Genomic DNA, 13,119 nt, shown 5'->3' on the forward strand with positions numbered 1-13,119 from the left:
TTTTTTTTTTTTTTTTTTTTGTGGTATGCGGGCCTCCCCCTGCCGTGGCCTCTCCCGTTGCGGAGCACAGGCTCCGGACGCGCAGGCCCAGCGGCCGTGGCTCACGGACCCAGCCGCTCCGCGGCACGTGGGATCCTCCCAGACCGGGGCGCGAACCCGGCTCCCCTGCATCGGCAGGCAGACGCGCAACCACTGCGCCACCAGCGAAGGCCCCCTACTATGGTTTTTTTAAAAAGATTTTTTAAAAGCTTCTTAAATGAAGAAAAAAAGAAAACAGGTTGAGATAATAAACTCTCCTTTGTATCCTTCCTCAACTCCTAACTAGACCTCTGTAAGAGATTATTCCTGATTTCTGATAATTTTTCAGCATCTTTGGGCCTAGCAGTTATTTTTTCTCTTTTACTCTCTGATAAAAACTTGAAATCGGTAAGTGACTAGGTAGGATAGTTTGAAAGATAGTGCACGTGGTAAATCCTGCTGTTGTCCCCCATCACCCTACCCAATATTTGGATTTACTGTTTCCTCCCATATAATTATACTGAACTCAATGTGAAGCTCTGAAACTCAGAAGTTATGATACACAGGAAGTCTGGTTATCAAGGGCAGTTAGCTCCTAGCTAACTTAGCAGTGGTTCTGACTAACTCTGAGATAAGCTTATAACCAAGTTATATCAATTAAATCATGACTCAGAAGAAAGTGGAAATGAATTACACTTATAAACCATGGCTTTCAAAACTCCTCCCTATTTGACTTTAAAATATACTAGTAAATTTTTGTAGAGCAAGTTAATATTTGAACACTTTTGTTAAGCATGTTTCTATTCTATTAAAATAAGAATCAAACATCTTTAGACATATAAAAGTTTTCTGTTACTGATCTCAAATACCCACCCAAATTCCCCAGACATGGCTAAGAATATCTGAACCCAAACTAAAATATGTTGATTTATAAGCTCAGCTTCCAGAAACTCCAGAAAAAATTCTGCTATTCCTAGTATCATTTGACTAGAAACCATTTAAAAATATGGGGGTTGAAGGTGGGGAAGTGGATTGGGTCAATAGAAACATTCAGGTTTAAAAAAGAAAATACAATTTTAGTCTAGACTAAGTTATCAAATGTGTCTGGGCATACAATTAAAATAATTATGCTAAACAAAAGCCAAATAGTTGTCTTCTAAGGTATTATTACAAATTTACGCTTACATTAGATTATCTTCTGGAGATGGAGTGGGGGAGAGGAGTAAATCTAAACACAATTAGGTGAAAAAATGCTGACCTGAATCTTTAAAGGCAATTGATTCATTAATGTTTAAAGTGAAATAAAGTTAGAACCCCTTTCTGTGTATAAATACCTAAACAGTTTGATGGTGTGAGGCTCAGCCAGAGATTTAATCTTCATCTCTTATTAGATCCTAGAATGTTCTACAGACTGAACAGGCTGTACAAAGAAAGGATTCCTCCTTATTATCTACAACTACCTCTATTCAGTTTACATGTTGCTTCTAATGACGATTTCTAATGAGACAGTTATAATCTAAATCCAATACAGAAGTCTCGAATTACTATAAACAAGAAAAAAAGTGTGCCTAATTAATAATTTTTAAGGCTAAATTACAGATATAATTTGGATGAAGCTTAAAAAAGGATAATGATCCTCCAAGAAATCACACACTTGTTTTAAAATAGTCCATGGGCAAGTTCTCTACTGTCACCATATGAGCAGTGTTAACTTGTCCAGTGGGAAAGGAAACCCAATTCTTATTTTGGCCTTGTAATTGTCTTTATATTAGGGTCACCTTCCATTCTGTCAGGGCTAACAATTTACGAAAAACTGCCCAATAAAAATTTACTTAGGTATTGTTTTGTTTTTTTTTTTTAAAAAAACCCAAACATGGATTGGGGAAAATTTAATTACTAGAAAACTTGCAATCCTTTTGAATATAGATGTTTAACTTCTGTGTTTTCATTTTAAAAATTTACCATGGAACTGATTATTCCATGAGTTACTACTGAATCAGATGCCTGATAATAAGTTAAAAATTTTAGTATTTTAAGTATTTTTAAAAAATACTTAAAAAAAAAACCCCACGAAACACTAGAGCGTCAATTTAACTGAATTCGTATTTGTTCATATTGGTTGCTCCTTTAATTCACCTGAAGTCCATTCTCTAGGATATTTTTGTAAACAATTATATTAAGAATTTGAAAACACTTGTAATTAAGATTTTTTTTTAAAAAAACCCCAAAACAGAAACAGGAGAGTCTATTAGGTCTATAGACAAAGGCAGAAAGATTAATGTTTGACCCAATTAAAAAAAAAAAATCAAAATGTAACAGGCATTTACTAATATTTAACAAACAGCTGATTTCCCTACTTCACTTCCTATTTGCCTTCTTCCCCTCCCCCACCAGACAGGAAACTGCTTTTGACAACAAATGAATCAGCTAGAAGTTAAAAAGCCAGCAGCCAGCAGCTGATTCTTCATGGTTTCCAATCACAAGGACTTAGGAAAAACTCATCCCCTCCTCTCCCTCACCAACATCTACTGAAGAATTAAAGCCTATTAGTATAAAAGATTCATTAAGATTTATGAAAGAGGCTAACAGATTAAACTACTAAACTGATCTTGTCAGGAAATAAGGCCAGTAAGCAGAGCCCAATGGTCAAATTTGCATACTAAACCTCCACCAGTGTTATCTATTATACAAACTTGGACACTGTCAATTCACACAACTGGCATGGAACAAGAATGGAAAATGGTGAGCACACCAATGGAGTTGGTTTGAATTAACTACAATTCCCAAAGATTTGTTTTAAAAAAAGATAATTAATGTGTCAGCTACTTAAGGCTATATGGATATATATACACCCAAACATGTTTTCTTTACCAGCACATTCAGTATTTTAAATAATAAAAGTATAATTTATTCCTGATTCTATAAATATTAAACTCCTATTAATAGTACCAAAAGCATAAAGATTTTTCAACATAATTTAGCAAAAGCTTAATTTATAAACTCAAAGTTTCAAAGGACACATTTACTAAACATGATTTTTAAAATATAAAACTCAAACTTTAAAACATCAACACTCATCCTAGTTTACAAGTTTAATTATTTGAAAATCAAGGCCCTATCTTTTATAAGAGGCAGAAGCCTAGAGTTATCAATAACCTACTAAAATAAGCATAAATGTGAAACTAAGAACAAAAGTGTATTTACCACAATTATTCCCAACAACGTTTGAGAGATTTCAAGTGCGCCTCTTACCACAATAGCATGAGGAGAATGCACTAAAGGCTTTAGTTCATTCAGGTCATTTTCTGCCTGCAAAAATTGGTATAAGAGAAAAACAGAAATGTCACAAAATGCACATCAAATATACAATTTTAGCAGCAGTTACACAGCTCTATATGCCCTACTTTACCTTATCCCAGTCTCCTTCCATGACATGATTTCGGAATTTGGTAGCAGAAGGATGTTCTAAACGACATCCTGACTCTTGCATGAGGAGATCAACAGTCTGGCTGCAGGAGAGATACAGTGTAAAAAAGACCTGACCAACTTTAGGGTTTACTCTTCCAAATAAACTACTGTCTATGAAAACAGTTGCAAAAGTTCTTAAGCTAACCTCATGATGAAGGAAAAAGAAATAAATAGCTTTGATGTGCTTGCCTAAACAAACTTGATTTTTAAACTGCCACCTAGGTTTACATCTAGTCAAGTCAAAAACGTTCTTGAAACCAGAATCAAAATAAATTCATCCTCCTTTTCCATTTAATGCCTTTAATGAAGTATAAAATTTCTAAAATTGTGTTCTAACCAACTGGTTAAAAAAAGTGAAAAACCATGATCTACATACTAACCACGTTACTACATCTGGAAAGATAAAAACTGTTAGTTACACACAAGGTGATGGAGATGACCTGTATTAGGTAAGAGCCTTACATCCAGATATTATGTTTGCAAAGAAATTCTAATAGGTCAATCTTTAAAATTGAAATAAATCCAGCATCAAAAAATCATTCGCTCTCTATACTAAAAATAGCAAATTTACTATGGTGTAGGTTCCAAACAGTCACGAGTTATTTCCTCCTGCTGCTGTCAGCTTGCTTCTTGTCTCAGTAATATGTTCTGTTAGCATTTAGGAAATGCTTTTCCTTAGGGAACAAAGTGAAATCTTCCTTCGATTTCTTTCTTTCAGAGCTTAAACGATTCACCACATGTGGTTTCTTCCATCAGATATTTTGATATCTAAGAATCTTTATCAGTCTTACATATTTGCTTATGTTTCAATGCTTTCTTATTCAGCTCCACTTATTTTTCAGCAAAAAACAGTGCAATAATCTGCCTGAGAATCAAAATACTTATGTCACTTTTAAAAAGTGCTTTCTCCCTCTCCCCAGAACAAATCTATAAATCCAAAAAATACTAAGAGCTTATTTTAATCTATGCTTTGAAGCTGGAAACTGTTGCATGTTGTTCTCTAGTCTTATTCTCTCTGGTTCTGCTTCAACCTCCATCAAGCTCCTCGGCACTCCCACCAATCCTACTTTCCACCCCCCTTGGTTTTCCTTTGTGTGTATACAAAACGGGGGTTTGGGGCCAAGGTCGTCTACCTTCACCCTACTTTAGGTACACAAGGTCATCTAAATTGTATTTGAAAATAAATGATTCACCAGATCAGATGTCCCTTTTTCAGAGGCAGTCGCCTTCTTGGTATTACAGTGGGATTTCAGACAAGTTAGTGGCAGGCCTCTTGTACACACATAAGGGCCTTTACATGACATCAACATGGTAACTTACTCCATTATTCCCATCAGATTTATTCAGCAGCCTCCTTCCAAATTATCCCAGCCCCTCAGTTCCCATAAACACTAGTAAGTGATTGTCTTTCCTGATTGGTAGTTTGCCTGGCTTGTCTGTCATGGCTGGGGGCGGGGGGGAGGTGTCCCACAAAGATGCCTCTGAGGTACCCTTGAAAAACAAATCCTCCAAGGTTCATTATTTCCACCAGCTCTAATCCACCCTTCCCCCAACACACACACAGACACACTCCCGCATCTGTCTTTATTGACAGACAATTACGCTCTGAAGGTGTATGGGGAGGGGTGACTCTTTTGGTTTCTACGCCCCCTGCCCAACCCCCAACCACACAATTTGTCAGACTGATTGATTTCCCCTTATTTCCCTGCAGGTGGGCTCCTCCTCCCCGGTCAGCCTGTCTGAGCTGCGTCCTCCTGTGTCCTGGGCCCAGCAGTAATTCTCTCTTTGCCTGAGCTCTTTCCAGCCACCCCCCCGCCCTCCCCTCCCGCTAGCTTCCGTCCCTCGGTCCGTCCACACCAGCTGCCTGGAAAGGATACTTACTTGAGCCCTAAGCCATTCAAGTGCTGTCCTATTAGCCTAATGACATCCTCATCTGACTGGGAGAGCCGCTTCTTCTTCTTGAGGCTGCTGCCCAGTTCTGGGGTGGCCAAGGAAGAGGAGGCGGCGGTGGTGGCGGAGGCAGCTGCAACGGTGGCGGAGGCTGCGGCGGCGGCCCCGCCGGGGACCCCGTTATTGACATTCAGGCTGTTGCTATTGTTGCTGGCGGCGGAGGGGGCGGAAGGCAGGAGCCCATTGGCGTGGGCCAGGTCCCCCGCGGACGACGACGACGAGGGGGACGACTCCCCGTTCTGGGCCGACAGGCAGGCGAGTTCCTGGGTCTGTCCCTGGCCCCCGCCGCCCCCTCCTCCTCCACCGCCGCCGCCGCCGCCTCCTCCTCCTCCTCCTGCCCCGTTGGCCTGCATGATGCTGCCGCTGACCAGGCTGTGGCCGCTACCTCGGTGGGGGACGGCAGCGGCGGCGGAAGGGGCAGCCGGGGGGAGTCCCACCACTACCACCACGGAGGAGGAGGAGGAGGACGACGACGACGAGGACGAGGACGACGAGGACGGAGGGGAGAGGCCTGCTCTGCCTGCCGAAGCCCCGGGCTCTCCTGCTCCCTCCGCCGCCGAGGCTCGGGGTTTCTTCCGCGGGGGCGGGGAGGCTCCGCCGGTGTCCGAGTCGGAGGAGGAGGAAGCGGAGGCCAGAGTTTCCTCGCCGAGAGAGGCCGTGGTGGGAAGCCGGTGGGGCGAGGCGGGGGAGGGGAGGAGGGGGCCGGGGAGAGGGTCGGGGTGAGGGGGGGCCGGGGAGGCGGGGAGGGGGTCAGGGTAAGGGGTGAGAAGAGGGGGAGGAGGAGGGAGAGGAGGAGGGGGAGAAGGAGGATCCGGGCCCTTTCCCCCCCCCCTCCCGGAGGCAGCTCGGGGTGCGCGGCCCGGGGGTCGGGCCGGGGGGCGCCGCGGGGCGGCTGCGGGGGCGTGGGGCCCGCCGCTGGGCTGAGCCCCGGCGGTGACGGCGGCGGCGGCGGGCGGCAGCGGAGGCAGCTGCCGCCTCTGTCCTCGGGTCCGCTCCGCTCTGCTCCCTGGTGTGTTGATTCTTCCCCCAGCTGCTGCCTAATGGAGTCCAGGCGCTCGCGTCACAGGAAATGCCTATACTGCCCTCCTCACTCACTTCCGGTGGCAGGTATGGAACCTATAGGGGGCCTGTCACCCGGCACGTGCGCCGGGGGCCGGCTGGGCGCGAGGGGAGGGAGGCCGGCGGGCCGGCGGGGGCCGACCCCGACCCCGACCCGACCCGACCCGATCCACCCCGGAGCTCGGGCCTGGCCGGCTAGGTCTCGCCCCCAGCGCCCTGGCTGGGCTGCGTCGGCGAGAAGTAAGTTTGTTCCGTCCCTTCGAAGCCGGGCGTGCACAGGAGGGCGGCGATCGCGTGCGCGAGTGTGTGCGTATGGACCCCAGTGTGACCTAGAAACGCCAGGCGTGCGGAGGGACTGCAGATTTCCATCCCCGGCCGAGGATGGGGTCGAGCAGGTGGCGAGGTTTTGTCATGAGAACTCCCAGGCACAGGGCTGTGGCAGTCCTTGTCGACTCACTTAATGGTAACCAGGACTGACCAGCTCTTCGTTTGGGTGTGAAAAACTCGAATTTCTACAGCCAAGTGCCACACACAGTTGTCGTGCCCGGGCCATCCCAGGAGGTTTGAGATGATGAGCCTAGGAGACTCTGTGCTCCACCCCGGGAAGGTGGGATAATGGATAAGAGCAATATCTGATGGGGACAAGGAGTCAGGAGAAGACTGTGGGTGTAGCGAGGCGGGACTTTGCTGAGGGGCTTTTACTCTTTTTTTAGCTATTGCCCAGCACCTACTTCCAGCTGCCTCTTGAGTTACTGCCCAGTTTAGGCAGCAGTAATACAGACCGAGCAGTTGCCTCCAAAACATGCACCTTAAGGAGAATTAATAGTCAACTTGAGATCCAGGCTTGAAATGTTTAGGTGAACTGTGAGGCTGCGGCGTCGCTGTAATTTACTTGTTTACGTGGATGTAGAAATGCGGCGAGGAAGAGCTGGGCTGAATCTTGATCTTTGGTGAATTACCCCATTACCCCAAACAATTATTTACCGGTGTGTGGTCAATAGCATATACACCGATATGTACAGACATTTTCTCAGAAATTTAAACAATCTTTCTCTGAAGAAGTTTTCCTGTGGAAAAACATGGACTCAACTAATGCATCTTTTTTTTTTAAGATTTTTTTTTTGATGTGGACCATTTTTAAAGTCTTTACTGAATTTGTCACAATATTGCTTCTGTTTTACGTTTTGTGGGTTTTTTTGGCCTCGAGGCATGTGGGATCTTAAATCCCCGACCAGGGATCGAACCGGTACCCCCTGCATTGGAGGGCGAAGTCCCAACCACTGGACCTCCAGGGAAGTCCCTAATGCATCTTATAGCTCTGAAATTGCAAATGTTATAGCTCAAAGTAACTTTGAGGGCTTTGGCTACTTTTCAAATTTAGAAAAATAATTTAAAAAATAATGCTTATGAGAAATTATTAAAGAATCCTGAGCTTTATTGATCCGCAGGCTAGAGGAAGGGAGAGGAAGACCATTGCAAGATCTGACAGAAATTTAGCTTTTAGTCTCATCTCTTAAATATGCTTCCAGGTGGCGGTGTAATTTTAAGGTGACTCACATTCAATTTTATTATTCACCTGAGAGAGACCTGAGTTCTAGCTAAGTTTCATAGGGCACTGCCACCGTATCCAGCGGAGCCTGAATTACTAGATAGTTAACACTTCAGAGATCCCTGTTTGTATGTTAGCTTTAGCCTTCTTATTAAAAGCGTTGTTATTGTTTATACAAAATTAAATTTTGCAAAGTTGTTTGTAATAATTTATGAGGCCCATAGCAGTACTGAGGACAAGCTTCTGAATAAAGTCTGTAGCTTTCATAAAGGAAACAATGACTTAGTGGTAGCCACAGACACAGCTTACATTTTATGAACAAAAGTAAAGGATGAAAGGCAAAAGAAACTGGTCTCAACTGGTGTCTAAACTCAATATATATACCCCAGCTTTTCTATGTTATATGAGACCGAGACTGCTGTTACTAGAATTCTGAATTTATGAAGTCCACGTGTGCACACATTTTTCTCTAAACTAAAATACAGCCGGAGACTCTGGATATTTTTTGAAATTTATTTTTATTTTATCTGTGGCTGCGTCAGCTTTTTTTTAAAAAATTAATTAATTTATTTATTATTTTTGGCTGTGTTGGGTCTTTGTTTCTGTGCGAGGGCTTTCTCCAGTTGTGGCGAGCGGGGGCCTCTTACTGTTGCGGCCTCTCGTTGTGGAGCACAGGCTCAGTAGTTGTGGCTCACGGGCCCAGTTGCTCTGCGGCATGTGGGATCCTCCCAGACCAGGGCTCGAACCCGTGTCCCCTGCATTGGCAGGCAGGCTCTCAACCACTGCGCCACTAGGGAAGGCCCTGAACTCTGGATTTTTTTAGAGCCAGGTTTCAAGTCCATTGCAGATGAATAATTCTGAAGTACCACTCTACATACACTCAGAAACCTTCAGTAACACCGTATTACCTAGAGAATACAATCCAGAGTTTATCTTGCTCTCTGTAGATTGACCTCACTCTTTCTCTTTGACTTTGTCTTTTACTCCCCCCTTTCTGAACCCTTCGCTGCTGTCCCCCAAATGTGCTGGGCTCATTTCTTCTGAGTCTGACCATACCTCCTACCTTCTCTCCATCCTTCTGATCCAAGACTTGGCTCCTTTCTCACCTCCTCGGGGGAGCCTTTCCTGACTTCCAGCCTCCTTGCCCTCCTTCTGAGTATCATTTATTTAGCCTTCCAATATTGAAGTCTGCTTGCAGTGTTTTTTAACTTGCTAAAACCCCTTCTTCAAGTCATCAGAGAGGAGCCTTTCTAGATTGCTGTCCCCCTGATTTGCCTTCCCCTTTTCACCCTCATCCTGGAAAAAACTGAGATGCATTTATGAATAAAGGTCCAAGCTGCCTTTTAGGGAAAAAAAAAATTGAATGTATATTCAGGTATTTGATTCATTTATCTTGTTTCTGTGCTATTTTACCAAGTCTTTATATGACCAAGCCTGTGCTAGGTTCCAAATAAGAGACAACTTATTGTCCTAGAGATATTCAAGCAAAGGCTTTCAGGGATGTTACAGAGTAGATAGTTGAACTAATTGATGTCTAAAGACTTTGCAACTACAAGATATCTGTGAGTTATGTACATATGCATCTCCCAACTAGAGTATAAATTCTTTGAGGTAGGATCTGTGTATTGTTTGTCTAAGCCAGTGCTTTTAGACTGTGGGTCCTGACCTATCCGTGAGTCATGAAGTCAGTGTATTGGTCATGATTACAATTTTTAAAAATGAAATGGAAAAGTGAGAAAGAGTAGAAAACATCCAAGTCAGTCACCCATAGGAAAGGTCATTATTATTTTGTGGAAGTTCTGTTTCAATGACAGATATATATCTGTGCTTTACAAAGTAAAATATATCTCTTCTGTAGGCCTTTCTCAAAAAAGTTTCCAAAACACTCATCTAGGACATTCCTGACTGACAAAAAGGCAACTCAGGAAATTGGTGTTAGATATCTAAATGACAAATCACAAGTTCTGTCCACGGCAGTGTCTTAGCTGTAAAAATTAAAAGCTACTAGATTAAAAAAAGCTGAGATAATATAGGTGTTTATAATAAAACATGAAACCAAATTTTCTCAAAAGACTTTGTAAAAAAACCAGAAGAGACTATTTTTCTTCTGTCAAGTTTTAAGTTTGGTGTCTCAACCTGGTACTTAGCAATGTCAATATTATTCAATTTATTAAATTTCTATTTGAAGAGGTAGTTTTCGAAATCTCAGGTATCCCTGGAGAGGGACATATTTGTGTTTACATTTCTAGCTTCATTCCTAGCTTTTCTTTGTTTGGGGTTCTAAAATTGGGAAGCTGGACTTGTTGGATTTGGGTGAACTTGGGAGAATTCAGGAAAGAGCACTATTCTTGAAGTCAGAACACTTAGTCAGCTGATTGATAGTGGGCAAGTCATTTAACTTCGCTGCCCTGCACTCATTTCATGAATGAAGTGGGGGATAATGGCACCGGCCTACCTGCCTCAGAGAATTGATCTGTGAGTCAAATGAGGTATCAAATATAACAGATCGTTGGGAAAAGACTATCTTGAAAGGTTTCAAAATATGACTTAAATTCTCCATCATTTCAAAAAGAATCTGAGGCAATGAAGTTCAAAGATACAAGGAGATTTTATAATTACTCATATGTCTGAGCTGTGGACTCTAGTCACTTATTAACCCCAACTCTGCCACTTAACTGTGTTCCTGTGTACCTCTAGCCCGACAAATCTGAATATTGTCTTTATATTGGTCTTCCATGGACGGGGAGTTTCCAATACCTATGTAGCAGAGTGAAGGGTACAGTTACCTGGCAGTTTTACCCACTGTTCCATACATGTCTCTCCAGCACTTGCTTATTTTCCCCCTTCTACAAACATTCCACTCATGCCACAAGAATCTAGTGTCCTCCTGTGAGTGGAGAAGGGGTGGCACACTGGGTGGATCTAAGTGCAGAGACAGGAGCCTTATATTCAGAAGTGAACAGGTGGAAGTATTCACTGTCCTCTAAGCTGAATACCGTCCTTTTCTCTGAGAAAACTAGATTGTTCTTCTCCCACCACACAGCTGGGATAGACTGCTTGGAGTAGCTTGTTCTTGCTGCACTGACTGTAGCAAAACGCATGTAACACTAAGATGGGTGTGCAGAGATGTTCACTGTGTGTGCAAAGATATTCACTGAAGCACTGTTTGTAGGAGCAAAAAGAATGTGGTCATCACCATGTGCTGATATGGAAACAGTATCAAGATATATAAAGTAAAAGATGCCTATAACAGAAGTGTGCATAATGTAATCCATTTGGGTAAATAAATGAATACATATACATACATTTTTTTCTGGTAGGATAGAGGAGCATAAGGCGGTGGTTTACCTTTGGGTGGAAGGACTTGGGTGGTTGAGGAGGAAGGTGCCTATTTTTCCATTTGATACTTTTCTGCAGGGTTTGCATTTTCTAACTATATGTAAGTATTTTTTAAGTGTCATTAAGGGTTATTTGGATTTTGCTTTTTTTGGTATTAATAAGTATCATGTTTTCAAAGCACTCATGTTCTTAAAAGCACACTCAAAACCAATCAAAATATTCATGAAAATTAATCATAATAAAAAATGCCAGAGGAAGCAGTGTTGTGTATAGTTGATGACATTAAACATATTTGCTTTTTAAACATCTCCTTCTTTCCCATTACCTGCACCTCCTATATTCTCAGACTGCAGATTCTGCACACACACACACCCCCATCTCTCATTTAGTTAAATTCGTCTGGGGAATAAAGGGCAAAAAGACATTCCTATTTATTAACTTTGAAAAGGAGATAAATAATTAATAGCCCCTAGCGTCCGTGGACAGTGGACAGCAGGCCCTTTGGGCAGCCTCCTTCTTCTCAGGTTCCTATATGCGGTTCATCCCTCTGGCACTATGATAATAGTAAATAATAATCAATGGAAAACACAATTATGATTGTTAACAAACAAATGCTAATTATTATGAGAAACTATGTGTTCTGATTAGGTATACACAGCCCATATTAGAGGTAATGGTCTAATGACTAGACTTTTAAAAATTAAAAATGTTAAAGACTGTAGTAGGTGATTATTCATAAAGTTGAAAAGAAAACTGTTGAAAGGGTCCCTGCATTTCTTCAATTAATTTTATTTCAAAATTGTGCTCTTTACTAAATAATACTAAATGTATACACAAATGTGACATAGTAGCCTAAATTAAAAAAAAAAAAAAGAGGGACTTCCCTGGTGGCACAGTGGTTAAGAATCTGCCTGCCAAGGCAGGGGACACGGGTTCGACTCCTGGAGCGGGAAGATCCCACATGCCTCGGAACTACTGAAGCCCGCGCACCTAGAGCCCGTGCTCTGCAAGGAGAGAAGCCACTGCAATGAGAAGCCCGTGCACCACAGCGAAGAGTAGCCCCCGCTCGTCGCAACTAGAGAAAGCCCGCTTGCAGCAACGAAGACCCAACACAGCCAAAAAATAAATAAGAAAAAAAAAAAAGCTTAAAATAAATAAGAAAAAAAAAAAAGCTTAATGAACTCGTGAATGCCAGTCGTTGACAACAAAAGAGCAAAACAGTAGCTCTTAGCTTCTTTTTGTGGCTTGTGGAGCGGTCCTTGGCTAAATCAAGACCAACAGGGTTTTAGGACTTGCTGGTCCCTTTAATACTAATGGGGTTTGTATCTTCACGTAAGAGTACCCTTTCTATATACATATCTGAAATACAAGGATGTCCACTTTCTTGCTATACCTCTGACCCTTTATCTCGGAGTATCTTTTTCTCTATCCCTGAATTACTGACATATATTATAAAAATAGCTAGAAATAGGTGTGTTTGTAAGGTTTAGCCACAGAGTTTCAACAACACTGCTCTTTTCCTTTTGTTTCCTAGTGTCCACTCTTTCCATTCTTATCCTTTCTTTCCTGTGATGGCACATGTCCATGGCAGGGCTTCCGTAATAATCAAAAAATACGAAGAGTTAACACTAACCAGCCTTTGTTTTAAGTGCTTTACATACATTGTACTATTTTAGCCTTCTCATCAACCTTATGAGGTATGTACTATTATTACCCTCATTTTACAGTTGATAAAC

At 42.5% G+C, this 13,119-nt stretch overlaps 2 protein-coding genes across 24 annotated transcripts in view; one reads left to right on the forward strand and one right to left on the reverse strand.

Annotated features, from left to right (window-relative positions):
* The window catches only part of WDR26 (WD repeat domain 26), a 39,827-nt gene extending 33,666 nt beyond the window's left edge, over window positions 1-6,161 (reverse strand). Inside the window, exons 1-3 of one of the 2 annotated variants that reach the window (XM_007111471.4) lie at window positions 5,368-6,161; window positions 3,428-3,527; window positions 3,223-3,327 (exon numbers count right to left, since the gene is read on the reverse strand). In XM_007111471.4, the coding sequence (XP_007111533.1) occupies window positions 3,223-3,327; window positions 3,428-3,527; window positions 5,368-5,789 (627 nt within the window). In that variant the 5' untranslated portion in view covers window positions 5,790-6,161. The remainder of the gene's footprint in view (window positions 1-3,222; window positions 3,328-3,427; window positions 3,528-5,367) is intronic. The other variant, XM_007111472.4, reaches the window with a different exon arrangement.
* Window positions 6,162-6,373: 212 nt separating this feature from the next.
* Window positions 6,374-13,119, forward strand: part of CNIH3 (cornichon family AMPA receptor auxiliary protein 3) — a 306,731-nt gene continuing 299,985 nt past the window's right edge. For 10 of the 22 annotated variants that reach the window (XR_003679335.2, XR_003679331.2, XR_008617030.1 and 7 more), the window contains exon 1: window positions 6,574-6,735. The gene's annotated coding sequence lies outside the window, so the exon portion shown is untranslated. Of the gene's footprint in view, window positions 6,544-6,570; window positions 6,736-13,119 lie in introns of those variants that run through there. The other 12 variants (XR_003679332.2, XM_055084050.1, XM_055084051.1 and 9 more) reach the window with 4 other exon arrangements.

The sequence above is a fragment of the Physeter macrocephalus genome, chromosome 4 (genome assembly GCF_002837175.3).
Source record: "Physeter macrocephalus isolate SW-GA chromosome 4, ASM283717v5, whole genome shotgun sequence".
NCBI lineage: Eukaryota > Metazoa > Chordata > Mammalia > Artiodactyla > Physeteridae > Physeter > Physeter macrocephalus.